The sequence below is a fragment of the Conger conger genome, chromosome 5 (genome assembly GCF_963514075.1).
Source record: "Conger conger chromosome 5, fConCon1.1, whole genome shotgun sequence".
In the NCBI taxonomy this organism is placed as follows: domain Eukaryota; kingdom Metazoa; phylum Chordata; class Actinopteri; order Anguilliformes; family Congridae; genus Conger; species Conger conger.
In genome coordinates, this window is record NC_083764.1 from 45,100,990 (window position 1) to 45,123,270 (window position 22,281).

A 22,281-nucleotide genomic window follows, 5' to 3' on the forward strand; every position below is an offset into this window, starting at 1 on the left:
AATGTACCGTCCTCCGCTAGAAACCAGTTCATAGAGACCCATGACAACATCTCTGCTACTTTTTCACAAAAAACCAATAGCCTCTGGAACGTTTAATTTCCGTTTTGAATTCTCAAAGGCTTCCCTAAGCTAACGCTAACCTGCACTGTTTGTGTGTGAGATTGAACAGGAGACCGCAGTGCCCAACCGGGTCCACCAGAGGGCACTAACCTCAAAGTGGGAGCCTTTGTTGGGACGCGTGGTGGGGTCGTTTGCATAGTGCCACTCAATAGTGGCGGTCCGGCCGTCTTTAGGAGGAAGTGCGTCTGCTATGATGACCCTGTCTTGCGGAGGGATCATGCCGCAGTCTCGCGCCACTGATATAGCCGTCAGCATGTTATCACCTGAGGGAAAAACCAGCTTCGGTCCTGTATTTACAAAACACTTAATTCACAGACACAACAAGAAATTGTCTGGAAGTGGCTGACTAGGGGTATCAGAGTCAAAAGTGCGTTTGGTTCAAAACAATCATGTACATTGAGTAGGCTGTTATTCAGGACAGGGGTTTGACCTTAGCAAGTTACTTATGTTTAAGTTGAACTTTGCAACGCGAGAGCCTAATCAGCTTGTGAGCTGCAGCACAATTCAAAGTTCAAAGTCTGCTTGATTATATGCCATTGAAATGGCAAATGGAATCTCTCAAACAACTACATTTCAACTGACTTACAGTGAAGTCCATAAGTATTTGGACAGTGGTACAATCTCTGTTGTTTCAGCTCTGTACTCCAGCACAATGGATTTGAAATGAAACAATGAATATGAGCGCAGGCAATCAAAAGCCTAGAATCAAGACTAGATCATGAAAGCTCTCTCATACCTGCGCTAAGGTAGCAATTGAACACACCTGACTAATGAGAAACGCTGACACTGAAGTTATTTGGATACCCTCAAATTAAAGCGGACAGCCTAAACTTTAATTCACTATGTCCAAAAACTTATGGACTGCACTGTAAACGGTTGGAAATTCAGCCTTCCAATAGAGACAGAATTGGGTAATACCTGTGGCCGCTTTTAATTGGGGTGCCCCACACATGCTACTACAACCGGCTTTGCCACATGAATTACGACTGCTGTTTAACTCGATGGGAAGCTGGGGAGCTAAGGAGGTTTGAAAATAAAACACTCAATCCAACAACAGATGTTTATGTGATATACATAAGAATTTTTGTGGGTGATTACAAGCAGCTGAAAGCCGAGTTCAGGTCCGTTCGGCACAGGAATCATGCCCCGCCCACCTGTGACCATGACGGTGCGTATGTTGGCGCGCCGAAGGTCCTCCAGAACACCCGCCGTCTCGGCCTTCAGCTTGTTCTGCATGATGATAAGGCCCAGGAACTCCATGCTGTTTTCAATAAGGTCCCTGAGAGAGGTCCAGAAGAGCCACTGAGTGACAATACCAACGTACCACAGTCTCAAAAGGACAACAAAGAGGGCCGCGGTGGCGCAACAGGCTGAGATGCAGCGGACTTGTGGTTGCAGTTCGCTGCAGTTGCACACCGGGGGCCGGGGTTTGGCCGGCTCATGTGGAGCGGCATCAATTGGCTCGCCACTCCAATAAGCGCGTTGGACACCTTGGAACCACGGACACGATTAGAGAGATGAGACGTCTTGAAGAAGGCGTGTCGCTCTTCTTCGGCCCGCCAGGTGGCGGGGTGTGGACGGTGTATCTAACACTAACTCGAATTGAATTAGAGGAGGGTACAATTGGCTACTAAATTGGGAGAAGAAGAAAAAAAATGAGACAAGAACTGCACCTCTGCAAGTCTTGCAGTTAAAAAAATCACAAACAAAAAACATTTATATATTAAAATGAACCACAGAAAAGGCATGTGGGTGGATGTACCAAGCATAATCCAAGTGGACAGCCAGACAGATGGCTGGTCAATACCGGTGTGTCCCTGGGTGTGACAGTTTCACAGGATGAACCCAAATGCCCTTGAATGATCCCGGAAATGAGCCATGAGATATAGGGACATGACAGATATCAACAGGCTCACAGGAAACTCTCATTGTCATCAGGAAACTCTCATTAGCCTCAGCTGTCACACTGACACCTGTCCTCCAGGGACTGTGGGAGTGTGTCACCTCTCAGCAGTGTGTTTTTGCCTATGTCTGTAGCGCAATGCAGTCATCCGGTGTGGCAGCACCTGCTGATGCTCTGTACTTTGTGCCAGTTGAGTTTGGACTCCAGCCGCCGGTGGGCCAGGGCAATGACCCGGAAGCCCTGCTTGGTGTAACCCTCCAGAACCTCAGAGAAGTCCTCCGGCACTGCAGAGGAGGGGCAGCAGGACGGAGAAACGAGCACAACATTCAAAAACAACTAAGCAGCCACCTCGCATCGCATTAACCGTTTACAGACCGTCCTATTAACAGGGACATAAACAGAAAGGGAAAATAAGGTTTGGGGAAGTGCAATCATGCAAACAAGACCCCTGGGCTCAAGTGTGGACGTTTCAAAAATAGATACATTCATGGAGACAAGTGGCCATTCAGTAATTGCGTGGGGGAGGGGCGGCTGGAGAGAGAACGTTTCACAAACCGGTCCAGTGCAAGACGCAACACAATGACTGACCTGTTTCCTTCTTACAGAGGTTGGCCACCACTTCTGGTGCCCCCTTGAGGTAGGCATCCATGCGCTTCTCCCCCAGCAGTCTGGCCACCACGCTCATTCTCTGGAGCGCCGAGGAGAAGGGGAACTGCCGCACAATCCCAATCTCGTAGGATGCCTGAGGACACCGGAAAGGCGCAATTAACCTGTGGCTCACCCCGTCAAAAACCCAATAAAAAACTGTATTTAAACTCAGGACAGGTACAGTATGTCAGGACTTACCGATAACTCGTACAGCTCCTGCAATACAAAAGAGAAACAGACAAAATAAATCATAATGATAAAAATATGTAGGTTTATCAACAACCTAAGGTCTATTAAGTTTCCAGAGCATACAGAGCATGTGCCAAGCCGCGACTACATGACCTCGTAAGTTATCAAACGATAGACTGCCACTGAAGAGCAGTGCAAATGAGTCACTGAAGTGATAAAGTAGTGGGGTTTTTTTGTTCAGTAATGCTGCCCATAAAACTCGCCTGCCAATTCATCCTGACAACTCATGTTTCTCTCAGCTCTTACAAGATGGCTGTCTTAATTCTTGGAAGAAACCATCAACTCACCAGAGCCAAGCACCTTGCCTTAGCGGCTCAAGACTAACAAGGAGGCCTTTGTTGGGCAGCCTTCTTCAATCACACTACCTTTCAACAAAGTCTGCAAGGCTTCTGCTATGACGAGTAATAAGGCTGTGATGGAGATGAACCAGGATACCTTTGCGTGCTACTAATCCTAAAATCACTGATTTAAAGTCACAGTCACTGAGTTGTGTCACAGTGAGAGTGTGCCAGCAAAAGTGATTTTAAAGTAAGCTCAAGATCCACACAACCACAAGAGGCCAACACTGAGCCTTCATCCCAGATGCAAGCATGGCTGGCCACACTATCATCTGGATGAAGAGACACACCTCACGACATGCCATCCACTGCAAAGTGATGTAGATAGAATGGGCAGCTTTGTGTCGAGGAGCAGGGGAGTAGTTACTGGCAGATGCAGGGGCATACCATGTCCTGATTGGAGGTTGTCGGCTGCGTAGGAAGCAACTGCGTGGGTGGGCGGACCACCGTGGGCATGATGCGATTGTGGAGAGAAGTCTCTTCCTCTGTGGGCTCCTCAAGAATCTGAAAAACAGGCCTGAAGATGTCAGCAGAGAAGATATTCTCCACTCCTACCCTGCAGTCGAGGCGCAGTCCAAAAAACTGAAAGGGAGGCAAGGCGTCTGCCCCCTGCATGCCAACATTTCCTCTGAAAAGAAACCATGACCCTTCTCTTTGTGATAGTGTGTGTGTGTGTGTGTGTGTGTGACAGAGACTAAGAGCATGTGTGAATAAGAAAAACCAGTCTGAACTTGTCTTAGAGGGATCTGGTTGAGATCCAGCCCCCCCCCCCCCCCCCCTTCCTCCACAACAAGGCCTGGCTTTGATGAGAGTATGTGAACAACAATCGCTCACCCAGCCTGTGGCCTCGAACATCTTCAGGTCCAGAGGGTCTCCGGACAGCTCCCCCTTGATCCTGGTCAGGGAGTGGCAGACGGCCATGCAGGACACAAAGTGGGATTTGACCAGGGCCTCCCTGCGCACACTCTCCTCTGAGAGCAGGAAGCTACAGGGACAAGAAGAGAGGGAGAGACATGTGTGAGAGAGAGAGAAAGAGTGAGAGAGTGAGACAGAGAGACAGACAGACAGAGACAGAGACAGAGACAGAGACAGAGACAGAGACAGAGAGAGAGAGAGAGAGAGAGAGAGAGAGAGAGAGAGAGAGAGAGAGAGAGAGAGAGAGAGAGAGAGAGAGAGATAATGCAGGATTGAGCAGAGACTCGGTCTCACCTGCTGTTGTCCACTCTCTGGACGCCCCACAGGTCCAGGCCATCTTCAGTGAGTGTGCCGGTCTGTCAGAAGTAAAATCGGCATCAAGCCGCAACACAATGAAATGTCTTCACTACGAGTCCCACTGCCAACACATTCTCGAGTTGGTTATTATACACCCAGTATCCTTCCAGCCAAGGGTATAATTTCACTACTCGGCTATTCAACCAACGGGTGTAGGTGTTATCGCAATAAGCAGCGCTGTCACACACCGCATCAATGCTCAAAGTCACACTGAGGCATCCCGCTGTAAAATAATCGGTCTGAGACCAACGTCCCCAAAGAGGCGGGGGAAGGTGTGAGCCCTCGGGGCCGCAGGGCAGGGCGTACCTTGTCGAAACAGACCAGGTTGAGCTGGCCGCACATGTTGATCCTCTGGGGGCTGATGCAGAAGATGCCGATGTGTTTGAGGCGCCGCTGGGCGTAGTATATGCCCACGGTCATGGCGGCGGGGAGCGCCGGGGGCACGGTGACGGTGATGAGGTCCAGGGACTCGACGATGATGAATCTGGCAGGCTCCTGTGGGCAGAGTGGGCGTATGTCGTTCCGGGGCCATTGAGATTTTGCACGATGCGCTCCTCCACCGCGTCCTGGCGGCCCTACCTTATTCATGATGCTGACGGCCAGGGTGTAGATGAAGCCGATCCCAGCCACCCCCACCAGACACAGGAGGAAGAGGTAGGCGTCCCGGTACAGTTTAAAATCGGTGGGTTTGGGGTACAGGATGGAGCGTACCAGCTGCCCCTTCTCAGTGCTGAAACCTGAGAGCACAGATAGTCACTCATTCATCCATTTATTCATTCATCCGTTCATTTCAGGAATTTAACTGCAATTCAATTCATTTACATACACTGAGGCTCAGATTAATTGATTCACACAGATATGCACAGTTGCATTCTTTGTAAAAAAGCACAGATGCAAGGCAAGCACACATGTACAAACGAATGCAGACACACCGATACTATCCCAGGGTTTGGGTCAATTCTGAATACAATTCTAATTTTGGAAAATAGAATTGGAATGAAAGGAAATATAATGTAATTGCAAACTCTGAAAACCTTTTCTTAAAAAGGAAAATACTTTTATAATTCTCATTAAATTTATATGAAATCAGGCAAAATATGCAAGAGCAGTATTTGTGTGGTTTACATCTGTTCACAACAAGAAAAAACAGGCCACCAAACAGGCCAATTCAGTGGAACTCACTGAAACAAGAACTGACTTGTAGTTAATTTCACTCCAGTACTGTTGGCTTTACAAACCAGAAATATTTTTTTCTCTCCACTTGATTGATGACACAACACACACACGGACACACACACTGGCCGCTGTCCATCTGGAGACCTCGGTTACTGTTGTGCACAGTTGAAAGCCAGCTGTGCTTGAGATCACAGAGCCCTACAGTGTAAAGCTACTGTATTCGTAACTGTGAGGCCGCATGCTTCACATATGCAGTGAAGTACACTCACATACCGAGAGACCAGGGCAGGAGAGCCAGATGCTCTGATAACATAAACCGTTGCCAGGTTCTGTTGCTCACTTCCAAAGCTCATTTGCTGGTTGGTTGTGGACAAATCCCAGTCAATGCCTTTTCATAAAAGCATGATTATCACTCAGGAATAATGGCTGAATCGAGCTGAACACTTGACACTTGACCCTTCCACCAGGTGAAAGGCAAAAGAAGTCACAACACTGCAAAGCATTATGGGAAAATGCCGCAGAGTGACTGACCGGTCCTGACCACCACGGCCTTGACCAGCTCGCCCGTGTAGAAGCGCGTCTGTATGACGTGGGTGCCGCAGAACAGCGTGTGCCTCTTGTGTTCCTCCACGCTGTAGACACTGGCCTCCTCAGCCTCTTTCCTCCCCTGGTCTGGGTTGGGCAGGTTGGTCTTGGTCACTGGCACACTTTCACCTGAATGCCCAGAGGAGAGGTGATTGAGGACAAAATCGCTCACCTTCCTTTAATATGACATTGCTATTAGAAAAGTTAATGATTAAAGACTCACTCTACAAAACAAAAATGGCTATTAAACAGTTATAGGATGTTTGTAAGATGAGGCTAAAACTATCAAACTGCAAACTTCTGCTGCTTGTATCTACGTGAAGGTATCGGAGCAACGCACATTCCACAACCAGACAATGAAAGCTGGAGTTGCACCCACTCACCTGTGAGCATGCTCTCATTGACAATGCAGGTGCCACTGATGAGCAGAGCATCACAGGGCATGATGGTCCCATTGGTGGGGATGACCAGGACGTCTCCTGGAACCAGGTCTGTGGACAGGGCCTCCTCAATCTCTGTGAAGTCATGGGTAGTAATGGGGGTGAGGTGAGAGCAGAAGCACAGTTTTTCTGTCTAATCTCTTGAGTAACATTCTGCTGGGAGACTAGAACATAATACCGCAGATTACCCTGCAAATTGGATTTCTCAGGATCATACACCACACAGAAAGGCTGAATTCATACAGAAGCTCTGACATACCGTTGTTGGCCCTGCAGACAGAAACTCGTACAATGCTGTGAGAGGCCACCATGTCGTGCAGCATAACATATTGCTGAAATGAAAGAGATGCATATTTCATATTCTGAGCCATCATCTGTCGCAGAAGTTTTGAGACAGCGTATCACCAATGGCTTAAGCGCAGTCTACAGCCAACTCAAACAGCCAACTTAAGACCAGATGAGACGGTTTTAGAACGTCTGCTCTCTTAACAAATCACAACACTAGAATACTAGAAGCACTTCTTTAGCTAGCTTATCTTATGTTGCAAAAAAAAAAAAAAAAACACTGTACCAAACAATATGCATAGACAATGCAACGTTAATGTTAACTAGCTAAACAAAATACACACAAAGTTCATTATAAGAAACAGTCAAGCATGTCGAGTCGTTGATATGGAAACACTTGTTTATTTGTTTACTTGCCGCTTTGGTGTGGACTGCCTAGTTTTTACTCAGACGTTGAGATTTGAATTAGGATGTTCTGAACTTTCAACTCATCTCATCTCAAGTCGGCTGTTTGATGGACTGTAGACTGGACTTTAAGGGGTTAATGTCGGAAAGACACTGTTCTTGGAGACTAACTGATATATCGATAGTACTGCAAGTCTGTTTACAGTACCTTATCCTTTTTTAATTTTGAAACAAAATACCCCTTTATTCATCAATAAAATGTAGTTAATTTCTATTCATAAAAAGAAAATTTATTTAAATAATGGCAAACTTAATGGATCACATTAGTATGTTTGTTTGCAGTGATGCCTGCCCTAGAAATGGGTGGTACTTCTGCTGAGATAATCAAAATGCCTAATCGCCACATTGAGACTGCAATGCAAAATAGCAATTTCAAAAGACATTGACAATAAATATTAAATATTACATCCAAAATCTGATGATTTCTTTCCGAAGGGCTTAACCGCTCACCATTGTACCGAATATCCACCCATAGAACAGGAAACAGGGTGGAACATTTCCACCCAGGAATACAATGCTTTGTGATTAAGTCATTCCTCCAGTCGTCTGAAGGCAGGGGGTAGAACTGGAGGTCACATAAATCCCAGGACAGTGTAGAAAAAATAAAAATAAAAATGCTACGCTCCATCAAGGCTGCTCTGGCTTAATGAGTATTTCACAACTTAAGCACCTTTGTGCTGCCCCCAGCAGAAATGCGTGTGTATGCACTCTCAAAGGGGCAAGTTTAAAGGGCTTGAAGGAATACTTAAAAAGTACAATAGAGCAGGCTTGCCAGGCTCCCTCTCCCTCACCTTCCGGATGGTGTACAGCGAGGTAGTTATGGATATGACAGACATGAAGACGATGGCCGAGGCGTAGTAGTAGTATTCATCGCTGCTCCACAAAATGACGCTGAAGAGCTGGAAGATGTAGAAGGGGTTCAGCACCTGGGGAAAGGGCAAAGCCAATATGAGGTTCAAGTTTGGCATGACTGCCATGCTGTTAAGAAAAAGGCCTGACTTGGGTCACATTATTCTTTATTCCACCTTTGCACTTTTAAATACCTGCCTTGTTTTATTGATCAAGTTGGAAATTTTTTTGCCACTTTCTTTTTTTTTGGGGGTGGGAGGGGCCAGGCGGTAAAACAGGACAATGTATTGGTATTAAGAGAATACCAACAGCCAAAGTCAGGTTGGTGAAATAAAGTAAATGAAACAAAGTCAGAATCAGGCTTTAGGTGTTTGGAATGTAATAAAAAGCTTTGTTTCCTTCACGTTGAGCTAGAAATGTTTACTAAGGAAGGACAAGTCAGATAAAAACACGGTCCAAATTCCACACGGGTTTACTCGAGCTGTGTGGCAGAATCGGATCATCTACCTCTTTGATTAGCAGCTTGAAAACTGAGGGCACTTTCACGTCGATTTCATTCACTCCAAAAAACAGCCTCCTGTTAAATATACATATTAACACGTTACAACAATTCCCTGGCATTTACTTTACTGAATACAGATAATCGATTTTAAAAAATGAAGGAAAAAAATGAAGAAAATATAGTCCCCTCAAAACATTTTGGAAATTCCTTTTTTTTCAGCTTTTATTCCCTAGTATTCTTTATCTAGATTTGTTAAACAACTTATAACATATCACATACCACCACTAGGTGTAAATACCGGGAAATAAAAGATGAAATTCTGAACTTCTCTTGTGTTCATCTTTTTATATCAACCCTAAATGTATTCAGTGGATTGCAAAAGCAAAAGAATTGGCCTTGGCTGTTCCAATACTTTTTGAGGGGACTGTACACTACTGCTATAGGGAAATTGAATAAGCTTTGTAGAGCTTTCGGTCTACATACAGTAGATCATGTGAATTAGGTCAGGGGCAATCTAATCTCATTTGGTAGTATATGCATGCGAAACTCAAATTGTTCTGAAAGGAACCAAGTATTTAGTCACAGAGTAGCCACAGTAAGAGCCGTCAACATTCTGAAAGTCCAGCAACTACAACATTGTGTACAATTGTTACCTTTACTTCTACAATGCATTGCTTGCATAGCAGAAACATTTTCCGGTCCTATAAATACCAGGAAAATGTGGGTGAGGTATGAGGTTGACGGCACTGGGTAGGACACATCCCTAAACACAGAGAAGTTCTGTGCTTTTCTGGAAGCTTTTTCCACAGGATCCATTGGTGTCTACGTGCTAATGTTAAATGAGTGATGACGGGTGAGAGGCCTTGTGCCTACCTTACCTACTGCACGTCCCTGAAATTAACACGCCAGCATTTGACCAACGGAAAGAACACATAACCCCATGAAACCTTCAGTCAAAGGTTCGGTCCTTGGCTTCTGAGGAGTGTTTGGAGCTTGTAGGGATGTGCCCTGTGGTAACCTCAGCATCGAGCTCACACACCTGTGGTCCTGCATTTGCGTGGTCAGCCCTGTGCTATGGTCCGAGTATACACAGGAGCAGGTCAATTCCAGGTCCTCCAAACCGCTGCAACAACAGCACAGAGAAGTGAAACCGGAGCTCAACTCACCCACACACACCTGATTTGCACTCAGTGACATTTTCCATAATGCACTGCACTGTCGTGGCTTGTGTCACAATGATGAGAATGTGGACACAGAACACCTGGAAATATCGGGGTGGGAAAATGCCGAATCACAAAACTGTCACAAATATTTAGATTACGCTACTGATTTGTTCATAAACATGGAGCTATGTGTGTGCATGTACAAAATTAATAACTTTGCAGATTTCCAAATGGGGAAATTAGAATAGAACTCTTACTGTAAAACTTCAAAATTCTGCATCTTATCGTTCCAGTAGTATTTTGTGCTGTGGAGTGTGAAATAGCGAATCTGAGAGGAAAAAAAAAAATACAAAAGAAAATGCCTTTACAAAAAACAAAACTACGACATGAGGGCACAATGCACTCTTACAGGACTGTCCAGAATTCCCACCAAAGACATCCCATGGAGCCTGATTTACTGAGACCTTTAGCATGTGCAAAACCTTTTAACACATGCGAAACCAATACCTTGACGAATGACTGGCCATGCCATTTGTTTTGCACCAATTACTGGTTGTGCTATTAGTTTTACGTGTGCTAAAAGGCTTTGCATGTGCTAAAGGTCTCAGTAAATTAGGCCCATGATGTGGCAATCTGCATGTCTAAGACAGAGTCAATGTGGACAACATTGTGGAAAACAAGAAGAGGCAGACAGCCCGCCAGCAGGGGGCGGTGCACAGTGGCACATACTTCCTCACAAGGATTTCAAGAGAGGTAGAGGACCAATATGATCACAATGGAGGAGCAATATAACAGCATGGAGATACTGCAGCCATTCGTGAAAATCTAAATTGTTCTATCAACAAAAATGTTCTTTCCACTTAGAACATCATGTACAAATACAGAAAAGTAAAGTTTGTGTGTTTGTGTGTGTGTGTGTGTGTTTGTGTGTGTACTTCCATTTAGCAGACACTCTTATCCAGACCATATTTTTACATTCAATGCATTACCCAGTAAAAGTTATCCAGTATAAGGGCACAATGGAAAAAAAAAATGTCTCTACGAGGATGCAAATGAACACAATTTTTACATGAACTAGTTCTGAACATTTACATTTCGTGAACAGGGGATTTATGCTCATCGAATATTGCTCTGTGTGGTGCATTATTTTCTTTCTAGGATCAGAATCAAAATGACAACAAAAAAAGAAATTGCACTTAAAAAACCCAGTTATGTCAAAAGATTCCACAATTAAGTTGAGTAGTATCAAAATCGGATTACACTGAAAAAAGTGTCTATAATCAATTGCCAATTAGAAAATGTGAGTAAATGTAACTTTAAAATGGCAGTTCTATGTTAGAAAAACAAAGTAGATCCCAAGTATTCACTCCAGGCAGGAGATTACAGTGGGAGCAATAATTATTTGATCCCTTGCTGATTTTGTAGGTTTGCCCACTTACAAAGAATGTAACTGTGTAGAATTTTAATCATAGGTACATTTTAACATTGAGAGACAGAATATCACAAAATAATCCACAATAACAACATCATATAAATTTAATATCATATTTTCACATGAAATAAGTATTTGATCCATAGAACAATAGGACTTAATACTTGGTGGAGAAACCTTTGTTGGCAAGCACAGAGGTCAGACGTTTGTTGTAGTTTTTCACCATGTTTGCACAGATCTTGGGAGGGATTTTGGTCCACTCCTCTTTGTAGATCCTCTCCAAATCCTTAAGGTCCGAGGCTGTCGCTTGGCAACTCGAAGCTTCAGCTCCCTCCCTTTTCGATGGTATTTAGGTCTGGAGACTGGCTAGGCCACTCCAGGACCTTAATATGCTTCTTTTTGAGCCACTCCTTTGTTGCCTTGGCCGTATGTTTTGGGTCATTGTCATGTTGGAAGACCCATCCACAACCCATTTTCAGTGCTCTCACTGAGGGAAGGAGGTTTTCGCCCAAAATTTCCTGGTACATGGCCCCATTCATCCTCCCCTCGATACGGTGAAGTCGTCCTGTCCCCTTAGCTGAGAAACACCCCCAAAGCATAAGGTTTCCCCACCTCCATGCTTCACAGTGGGGATGGTGTTCTTGGGGTTGTACTCAGCATTTCTCTTCCTCCAAACACGACGAGTCGAGTTGATGCCAAATAGCTCTATTTTGGTCTCATCTGACCACATCACCTTCTCCCAAGCCTCCTCTGGATCATCCAGGTGTTCTTTGGCAAACTTCAGACGGGTCTGTACATGTGCCTTCTTCAGCAGAGGAACCTTGCGCACGCAGCAGGATTTTAATCCTTCACGGTGTAGTGTGTTACTGATGGTTCTCTTCATGACTGTGGTCCCAACTGCCTTCAGGTCATTAACAAGCTCCTCCTGTGTAGTACTGGGCTGATCCCTGACCTTTCTCATGATCATTGATATCCCATGAGGCGAGATCTTGCGTGGAGCCCCAGACCGAGGGAGATTGGCGGTGACTTTGTGTTTCTTCCATTTTCTAATAATTGCTCCAACAGATGTTAACTTCTCACCAAGCTGCTTGCTTATTTTCTTGTAGCCCATCCCAGCCTTGTGCAGATCTACAATTTTGTCCCTGAGGTCCTTAGACAGCTCCTTTGTCTTGCCCATGGTGGAAACGTTGGGATCTGATTGATTGTGTGGACAGGTGTCTTTTATACAGCTACATAAAGATGTAACGACTTGACACGTGTTTTGGGTAATGAGTTGAGATTAGGAGTGCTTCTTAATGAAAAACTAACTGGTCTGTGGGAGGAGGAATTATTGCTGATTGGTAGGGGATCAAATACTTATTTCATGCAAAAATACGATAATAAATTTATAAAATGTATATGATGTTGTTATTGTGGATTATTTTGTGATATTCTGTCTCTCAATGTTAAAATGTACCTATGATTAAAATTCTACACAGTTCCATTCTTTGTAAGTGGGCAAACCTACAAAATCAGCAAGGGATCAAATAATTATTGCTCCCACTGTATAAGGTTAAATTGGTTTGACCTAAGAATAAACTTCTGGAGCTCTCACAGTTAAGTAGATCACACATTCAAAATGATGAAGTAACTAATCTTTCTGGAACTACATAAGGATCTTGTGCAAAAAGTCGCCTCCATTTTAAGTAGAGCCAGCAGTTTTTTACATCAATGTATAATGGCAGCAAACCCACAACCTAAGTTGGAAGCCCAATAGCCCAGTTGCCTAACCACTATACTACAGTGTGTGTGTGTGTGTGTGTGTGTGTGTGAGAGAGAGAGAGACAGGGAGCGTGTGTCTGTGTGTGTGTCTGTGTGTGTGTCTGTGTGTGTGTCTGTGTGTCTGTGTGTATGTGTGTATGTGCACCCATGCTCTACCTGCACAGGCTGATGATGGGTGCTCTTCCCACTAAGGTCCTCTAGGGAGTCATCAGAACAGTGTGCAGCATGGCCGTTAGCCAAAGCCAGGGAAGTCTGGGAATCCAGGTAAAACGGATTCTTCCCTGCGGCCAGAAGCACTTGCACTTTGGCTCGGAACCACAGTTTGAACTCATCCTGAAACACAAGCCATCAGTACTAAGTACCAGCAACCGTAATGCAACCTCTGTAATGGTGTTACTAACATTGCAAAGGAGAGCATGCTAGATATTAGCCCGCATAACCTAGCCACAACCAGTAGAAGTTGAAGTAGCGTGTAACAGATATTAGCCTGCATAAGCTAGCCACAGTTAATAGAAGTGTAAGTTGTATATGCTAGATACTAGCCTGCATAACTTAGCCACAGCCAGTAGTCGGGTAAGCAGTGTGTGCTAGATATTATCCTGCACCACTTGGCCACAGCCAGTAGTACTGTAAATAGTGAACAGGATTAGCGCACTGGCTAAGCTCTGGGACTGGAATGTACGTACGGTGGACCTGAGCAGCAGGACCTCGGCCTCTTGGAGGGTGGTCCGGGTGCAGGTGCCCTTCACCCACCACTCGGGCATCCAATAGAGGAGCAGCAGCAGGAAGCCGGCGGTGCAGACCACGCCCAGGCCCACCAACACCAGCTTCCAGCGGCAGGGCCTGTACCCACAGACCTCCTGTGGGCACCAGAGACAGATTAGCGCGCATCCTACTCATCATTTCAGACATTCAAAGATAACCCTGAAAATTGTACAGCAAACACTGGGGAGGCAAAAGAAACATTCAAAACAAGAAAATATATTTCACTTTACTTTTTATCAGATGAAAATGGTAAGAAAACACCAAATGCTCAGCTGATCATTACAGTTCTTTGAGATCCACAAACATGCAGCCATATGCAAAAAGACATCAGAGATAGCTTTCCCAGCAAGCGCAGCATGGCTGATAGACCAGTATGAATAAGCAGCACAGCTCACGTACCATTTCATCCTCCAGGCCTTTGTTCACAATTTTCAGATCTTCCTTCTCCATCTTTCCACCCAGGAGCCCCACTGGACTGTTCAAGGATGGGGCAAAAAAATAAGGAGAAGGAAGTTACAAGTTGGCCAAAACAGCTTACAAGTATATTAATGTTGCAACAAACGCCACTAGAGGTGCAGTGCCAACATCAAAACAAAATGGTTACTATTCTTGAACCCATTTGACTACTAGTCTCTTCTGAAAGGTAACCCTTTGGGTTTGTTTTCCCAGACAGAATTACTCCAAATATTACTAAAACAAAGTTACAGAACCTCAAACACAGTGAAAGTAGAAGCTTTTTTTCTCACTGTTTTTGACTGGATACAAATTATTGTAGCTGTGGCTGGTGCACTTAGGACACAACGGAGCCAAGTCACAACGGGACAATATCTCCAAAAATGATCATTCTGCATTGTTTTTTCTAATCAGTGTCGAGGCAGTTTTCCAAAAAGCACATTTGAAGACGAAAGGACATATGGACACATGATATTATGGGTCTTATGAGGTGTACAATACTGCATTTAGCTCACTAAACACAAACACCTTTTATCCTGAAAAAAAAAGGATGGCTCAGATTTTGGCGTTATCTTCAAAACACACGCGACAGTCCCACCCCAGAGAAAAACATTTATAAGCGTGAGTTATGGTGCATTGCCTGGACTGCTTCCACTGGAAACCTACAGCTACACGCACAACTTCTGACATTTCACTTCGGAGCACCCGTTGTATAATTCCCTGTCCACCAAGAGCTGTAGGTTTCCAGTGGAAGCAGTCCAGGCAATGCACCATAACTCACGCTTATAAATGTTTTTCTCTGGGGTGGGACTGTCGCGTGTGTTTTGAAGATAACGCAAAAATGAAAGGGAAGCATTTTCAAATTGGCTGCCACGTATACAAACATCTATGGCGTTTAACTATGAGGATGGGTCAGTGCTACTCGGCCAATTATCTCCGGCAAGAATGCCGTGTACAGATTATCACAACCCAGTGGCATCTGTGCCAACAGCCCATTAGCAAGGTTGGCAGGCTCATAGCTGCGCTCCCAGCTTCCTCCCACGGTTGCTATTATTTCTGTCTCTCCGTTCAGACCCTAGAAGGAAACCTGAAGACTGAAGGCCGTGCTTCTCTTTCAAGGTAGAACAGTCATGTTTATGATACCCTCTAGGATACTATGATACCCAACCTCCTTTGATTAACAAATAAATAGTTAGGTTTAAACAGGTGTGTCGGCAGACCATTGAATGCGTTTTGTTTGACCAAGAGTTTGTTTTGAGGCATATTTGAGGCGCATGGTTCAGCAGAAAATGTTCTGCCTTCCCAAATTCGCCTGTCAGTCACAAAACTAATCCATCTTGCAGAAGCAGGGTGCAAAGTCCAGCCGAGACCTTTACCAGGTGGTATGGCAAAACTATTTTTTTGGTGGATTTTACTACGTTTCATCCGTACGCTTCCATTCCTGCCCCGCTGCTCTCATTACAAACACCTGTCTACAACATTTCCGATGTGCTATTCCTGTAACACTTCAAAAGAAAACTAGATAGAGCTATAAGTTTAATGTTGTCTTGTGTACATGTTCATTAAATATCACTCCAAACTGAACACTATAACTCCTATGTTAGTACTGGGGGCGACATGGCTCAGGCAGTAAGAGCAGTCGCCTGGCAGTTGGAGGGTTGCCGGTTCGATCCCCCGCCCGGGCTGTGTCGAAGTGTCCCTAAGCAAGACACCTAACCCTCAAATGCTCCTGACGAGCTGGTCGGGGCCTTGCATGGCAGCCAATCGCTGTCGGTGTGTGAGTGTGTGTATGAATGGGTGAATGGAGAAGCATCAATGCCTGTCATGCCTATTATGCACGACCTGCTTCAAGTCAGATTTCCCTTAATGAAGTGTACTAGAAGGCGGAAGTGCATAAAGTTATGCGACAGTTCACAAACTAATAGATACATTGCCATGTATCTCAGTTTCTTCATCTGCAAAGGCATTGTTTGAGGACAATCACTAAGAATTTCTCCAGACATCAATTAATGTGTAACCTATGGATTCCCAGAATGAAATTCCCAAGCAGCTGGAGTTCTCAAAGCTCCCGACACAGGCCTGCTACCGTGATATGTTAAGTGTACTTTACCAGCTGTATTATCTCCTTGGCAACTTCAATTAAATTATATTATCTTTCCAGTCATAATGCTTGGAATAATAATAGGTATTCACCAAAATATGAAAAGACAAAAAAAACTATGTCTAAGGATATTAAGAAACCGTATGTTTTGGTTTGTTAAATGAACCATTAAACCACTTTCCTAAAAGCGTCGATCAAAATAAGAGTTCTCTGAATAATGTAGCCCATTTGCTGTGATCATCGGCAACATTTCTGAGACCTTGCACCACGGAGCAAGACAATCAGACTAATCTCAACTGCCTCAATAAAATGGAGAAACCTGGAAAAAATTAGATTAAGAAGATTAACATGAAAACACGAGGTTTGAAAAGTGAAATCTGGTACGGTTATTGTGGATGGGGTTAATCCACGTGAGACGAACACTGAGCTCCAAGAAACAAACACGAAAACCCCAAATCCAACCCACACAAACAGGACAGACTTGTGGAAAAAGTAATGAAACTATGTAAACAGACATTTGTAAGCTTGGCGTGTTAAGAAATAGTTCCGTCAGCACATTGTGCTAAATTACCCACTGTTTCTGATTGGTCAAGCTTTGTGCCAGGAAGTGAGGCAGGCCTCACACCAGTACTGTAGTTATCATTTTAACTAGTCACATAATTAAAATGAAGACTGTTCAAGTTGCATTTTTTGTAATTCTTCTCATTAACAGACGTGTAAGAAAAATAATAAAATACAATAGCCCATGGACCACAGTGTTGTATGAGAATAGCCGTAAACAATTAAAAACAGAAATAAATACAGGAATTAAAACTGCTTGTGGGATTTACATCAAAGACAAACTGAACAGCACAGGATACACAAGAACTGTTCTGATCATGTGCGTATTGCATGGAAAAGCCCCGAAATTAGCAATACACCATAGACTGGGGTGCAACTTGCACCTTAGACCTGGGTAGAGCAAGCAGGTGCTGAAAGGGCAGATTGCATAGTTGTCTGCCTGAAAAATGTAAATATGCAACACCAAAATGGCAATGCGCTGTTTGCTCTTGACGGACACACTCCGACCAGTGGTACTCCTCACACTTCAGCGCACGGCGAATCCGGAAATTACCAGAGAGGTCAGGAAGGTATGACGAAAATACCAAGTCGCCAGCATGCCAGCTCACAACACGCCAGGCACCGGCCAGGAAACAGGGCTCATAAAGTCCATAGTGACAATCGGATGACAGCACAAATTATACATTCATCCCATCTCGTTCATCACACCTCACATACACTAAATGTGCACAAGTTTAGTAGATAGAGGGCTACAGTATATTGGCCTATGGTGTTTTGTATGTATTTTAGTCCCAGTAATCGCTCAGCATATCTGGCTTTATCACAGCATTATTACAAAACAATTATTATGGCTTTAACTTTTTGTAGGCTTTTCTCTACCGAGCCCGACAGCAGGACCTAACACACAAACTGCAGCAGTCTGCTAAAAGCATACTCTGCGTTACACCACTGGAGGTCCCTCACTATGGAGAGGCTGCAGTCTTTGAGCACACCTCTGAGAGATACCTCTGCCAGGGAATCTATCAAATCCCTTGGCCTCGGACATTTTCAGCTATGACTTAATACCCTGAGAATTTCAGGTTGGCAAACACCGTTCAAGGCTTAGAAGGAAAAGTGAAAAGTTCAGCCCGGCAGACTATTCAAAGACGTCACCGTACAAGTGTAGCTTTTGTGCAGAACAGGAAGTGACACTTAGATCAGAATATTGAGAAGAAAAAAACCCCCAATTAATTTCCCATTGCCCCACACTTAATCTTGTCCTCGAGTTTGAATATCTGCCATAGGTTGCGCCATTAGCCACAGCAGTGATCCATTATCCCAACAGGGAGGAATTCCTGTCAGCTGAAACCCAATGACAGATTCAGATACTACTTCAGCATTGTTCTCATGGTCAGCAAAGGGCAATTTAGCACAAAATTCTCATCAGTCATGTACAGTAGGGAACCAGAGGGGGTGTGTCACATCGTATGACAAATCAGTACAGCAACAAAGCCAGATCTAGTACCTATAGGCCTCGTGTGTAAAGCCGTCAGTCCGTTGGGTGGGAAAAGGTGTAAAAGGCTATTTGAGAACAATAACCATCTATAATTACCTTCCTTACAGGAAGTGTTTGGGAAGGACTTGCTAACTAATATAGCTACCCAATATAGAAATATGGTCTTGTTTTACAGTCCCAGAGTATATATTATATCGCCTAATTGGGATAATATAGCCTAGTTATTACTGTGGCATTCCAGAAGTGATAATTGACTTGAACCGGAAACTGCATGTTTAGTTCATCCAGTATTTTGCACCTACACATCAAAATTGGTTCTATTTTAATCATAAGAAGGTCTGACTTTCATTTATTCCTAGCTGACCCTAGATTCCAGAGAAATGGTAGTTAACTAAGATTATCCTCTTGCTTATTTCATGTGCCGTGACATGCATTACCTACTTATGATACCGGTAGATATCAGTTGGCACAATGTGCACCTAGGTGATGGAAACATTTTCATTTATACAAATAATTTTGGCCAACATAATACAAGTTGGTATTATGCATATTTACGATTGCTACATTCTGACTATTTTCTGAATTGGTTTCTGTGAGGGCTATCATTGCAACTAAGGCTAAATTTCTATTTAAATAGCATTAATCTAAAGCTGGACTTTGTGGAAAGGGCTTATCCAGGATTTCAAGATTCCCTGCCAGTTCTACTCTTAATTATCAGCCCAACCACTTTGAGACCTTTCATAAATTAAAGCTACAGCTGCAAACTGTATGCACAATCCTTAAATTAAATGGTAAACCAGGGATGTCAAAATGATGGGACAGTCAGGGACAGTCAGTCACTGATCAGTTAGACCAGCTCCATACTCAACATAGTTTGACCAGCTCAAGCTAAATTCTGAAACAGGTGGTAGCCTAGCTGCTATTTCAAGCTGGTCATAGCTACGTTTTACACTAGGGAGGGGAGAAAGAGAAGTCCTCCAATGCCTTTGGTGTGGCTCATGACAAGGGTGGCAATTAAAAAATATTGATACCGTTCGGCGTTGTATAAGTTAATTGTGCAGTGATGTTAGCGGCAAACTAACACTTCTGTTCGGAACATGGGAACTGGCCGCTTCCACCAGACATTAACGTAGTTCCAGTGGTACTTTTTCTCCTGAGGAATGTGATTTATGATTATGGTTGCTTATTGACCGTCTCAGACACTAAAACACAGACAAATAACTGCACAACGTCTCAGCGTTTGGAAGACCGTGTTAGCTCACGGTGGTCCGAACACCTATTCAGTGTTATGCAGGCTGAACCGTGTATAAGCTTGCTCGTTAACAACTGTTTCCCCACCACAGTAGAGCTCTATTACCATGTCACTGTATGCTGAGATAGATCGCGTATGTGAGTCGTATCAAGTTTTTATAAAAACGTATGGAATTATAAATGGCACACAGTGAAAAACCAAAGCTGACCTGGAAGTATTTTTTTTAGTTATTCGTCATGAAAGTTGCACTTTTCGGAACATCGTGAGTTTACGTTATATTGCATTCACAACTGACAATTCCAACAAGCAAGCTAGCGCTAGCCACGTGGCTGGATTCGTGGTGAAGTTTCAGCAACTATGTGCTTAACTACATACTGGTGACCAACCATCTAAAACGAATTACAGGTTTCTTAAAGTAAACGACACGGCCAATCACTTTTGAAAACTTTCCAGCTATGCGGCGCTACCTATTAGCTAGCCAAGTTGCTTACGATTCCACTTACAATATAACCTTCGCGACATTTTAAAAGTTAACTGACAGGAACCAAGTCCAACGTTACTCCCGGGATCAATGGCTAACGTTATTAAAGGATCTGTTATTCCAACAAACGCAAAAAGCTAGCTAGCGAGGCACCGTTAGGTGAAACCAACAACAGAACTTCCCTCTCACAACAACACGCGCGCGTACACTCACAACAAGTAGACTTGTTTGACCCGCAGCTATATAGAGGCAGGAGTGCTTTGTAGTTCATAAATGAACTTAAATAGTAATGTAACTCACCCAGAACCACCAAGACTCGATCACCTGAGACTCATTCTGTTTGACAGGACGTTTCTGTATAAGGATATTGTGAAATGACCGGAGCTTCTCTGAGAAACCGCCACATCATACGCGCAGAGAACGCGCGTGTGCAAAGTAGCTGCAAAATGAGTAACTCAGCGTTCTTTCGAATCTTCCCAACTAAATGCCTGGCTCCCTCACCCAGATTCGGAGGAAGTCAGAACCAGGATATGAGGTAATGTGAGGACCCACATATGGAGAATAGTGGGAATAATATCAATTACGCATATTATGCTTGCAATGGCCACACCGTATATGCAATGTGTGCCGTTGTGGTATCTGCAACTATTTGTGATTCTTCTTCTTTCTTTGAATTATCATATGGCAACTATTAACCGTTTTGCATCTGCTGTCGTACATGAGGAAGAATACCCCCCAGCGTTGTGTGTGTTTACCGAAATCCAGCTTCTTTATTTTGGAAACATAATAATTTTACTCAACGCAAATGGAAACATTGTATCAGTGGAAGGTGCAATGAGTCCTCTCAAAACAGCCTCACATTTATCACCTGTCTTACTCAGCCAGCGTCATATAGCCGGTAACTTTTTGCGGAGGTTTACGGAAGTTGTAAAAATCCCTGTTTGGCTAAAGCCGTTTCATATATTCTTGGGCGCTTGGCTGCCACTGGGGTTCTGAAAAGTATTGCATCCACCACTCCATTCATCATTGAGGAAGCCGTTCTAAAGACGATAAAAGCAGCAAAGAAAGCTGACAATTCAGCACCACGCGAAAGGCTGGATTCATTTTCATTTTATATCAGTAAGTAAAACCGGTTGCACGTCCACTGGATGTATGGCACTCCACCACTGCCACTTTGTGGAAACGAAAATAACTGCAGCTGTCTCACGATTACTCAGATCGGCTTATGTCTCCTCGCTTAAAGTGCCAGGAATTTTTTTTAAATAACCATAAATTATCACAGAGGCACTGATTGGGATGCATTCATTGCTGCTATGAGGCAGCGGTTACCTACTGTGCCACTATGCCGCAACATATTTCTCTATATACAATCTCTACGTACAAATCTCATTAAACTATGGGTGGAGATACAGTGGGGCAAAAAAGTATTTAGTCAGCCACCAATTGTGCAAGTTCTCCCACTTAAAAAGATGAGAGAGGCCTGTAATTTTCATCATAGGTACACTTCAACTATGAGAGACAGAATGGGGGGAAAGAATCCAGGGAATCACATTGTAGGATTTTTAATGAATTAATTGGTAAATTCCTCAGTAAAATAAGTATTTGGTCACCTACAAATAAGCAAGATTTCTGGATCTCACAGACCTGTAACTTCTTCTTGAAGAGGCTCCTCTGTCCTCCACTCGTTACCTGTATTAATGGCACCTGTTTGAACTCGTTATCAGTATAAAAGACACCTGTCCACAACCTCAAACAGTCACACTCCAAACTCCACTATGGCCAAGACCAAAGAGCTGTCAAAGGACACCAGAAACAAAATTGTAGACCTGCACCAGGTTGGGGAGCCTGAATCTGCAATAGGTAAGCAGCTTGGTGTGAAGAAATCAACTGTGGGAGCAATTATTAGAAAATGGAAGACATACAAGACCACTGATAATCTCCCTCGATCTGGGGCCCCACGCAAGATCTCACCCCGTGGGGTCAAA

General features: G+C 44.0%; 1 protein-coding gene across 3 annotated transcripts in view; it reads right to left on the reverse strand.

Annotated features, from left to right (window-relative positions):
* The window catches only part of LOC133128416 (polyamine-transporting ATPase 13A3-like), a 31,578-nt gene extending 10,846 nt beyond the window's left edge, over positions 1-20,732 (reverse strand). For 2 of the 3 annotated variants that reach the window (XM_061241917.1, XM_061241916.1), the window contains exons 1-21: positions 20,597-20,732; positions 14,353-14,428; positions 13,875-14,048; positions 13,345-13,521; positions 10,253-10,323; positions 9,872-9,955; positions 8,838-8,907; positions 8,273-8,407; positions 6,991-7,063; positions 6,675-6,806; positions 6,238-6,420; positions 5,110-5,267; positions 4,837-5,025; positions 4,468-4,529; positions 4,093-4,243; positions 3,646-3,762; positions 2,870-2,887; positions 2,612-2,765; positions 2,187-2,307; positions 1,275-1,399; positions 211-383 (exon numbers count right to left, since the gene is read on the reverse strand). In XM_061241917.1, the coding sequence (XP_061097901.1) occupies positions 211-383; positions 1,275-1,399; positions 2,187-2,307; positions 2,612-2,765; positions 2,870-2,887; positions 3,646-3,762; positions 4,093-4,243; positions 4,468-4,529; positions 4,837-5,025; positions 5,110-5,267; positions 6,238-6,420; positions 6,675-6,806; positions 6,991-7,063; positions 8,273-8,407; positions 8,838-8,907; positions 9,872-9,955; positions 10,253-10,323; positions 13,345-13,521; positions 13,875-14,048; positions 14,353-14,403 (2,418 nt within the window). In that variant the 5' untranslated portion in view covers positions 14,404-14,428; positions 20,597-20,732. Of the gene's footprint in view, positions 1-210; positions 384-1,274; positions 1,400-2,186; positions 2,308-2,611; positions 2,766-2,869; positions 2,888-3,645; positions 3,763-4,092; positions 4,244-4,467; positions 4,530-4,836; positions 5,026-5,109; positions 5,268-6,237; positions 6,421-6,674; positions 6,807-6,990; positions 7,064-8,272; positions 8,408-8,837; positions 8,908-9,705; positions 9,794-9,871; positions 9,956-10,252; positions 10,324-13,344; positions 13,522-13,874; positions 14,049-14,352; positions 14,429-20,596 lie in introns of those variants that run through there. The other variant, XM_061241918.1, reaches the window with a different exon arrangement.
* Between the last annotated feature and the right edge of the window lie 1,549 nt (positions 20,733-22,281).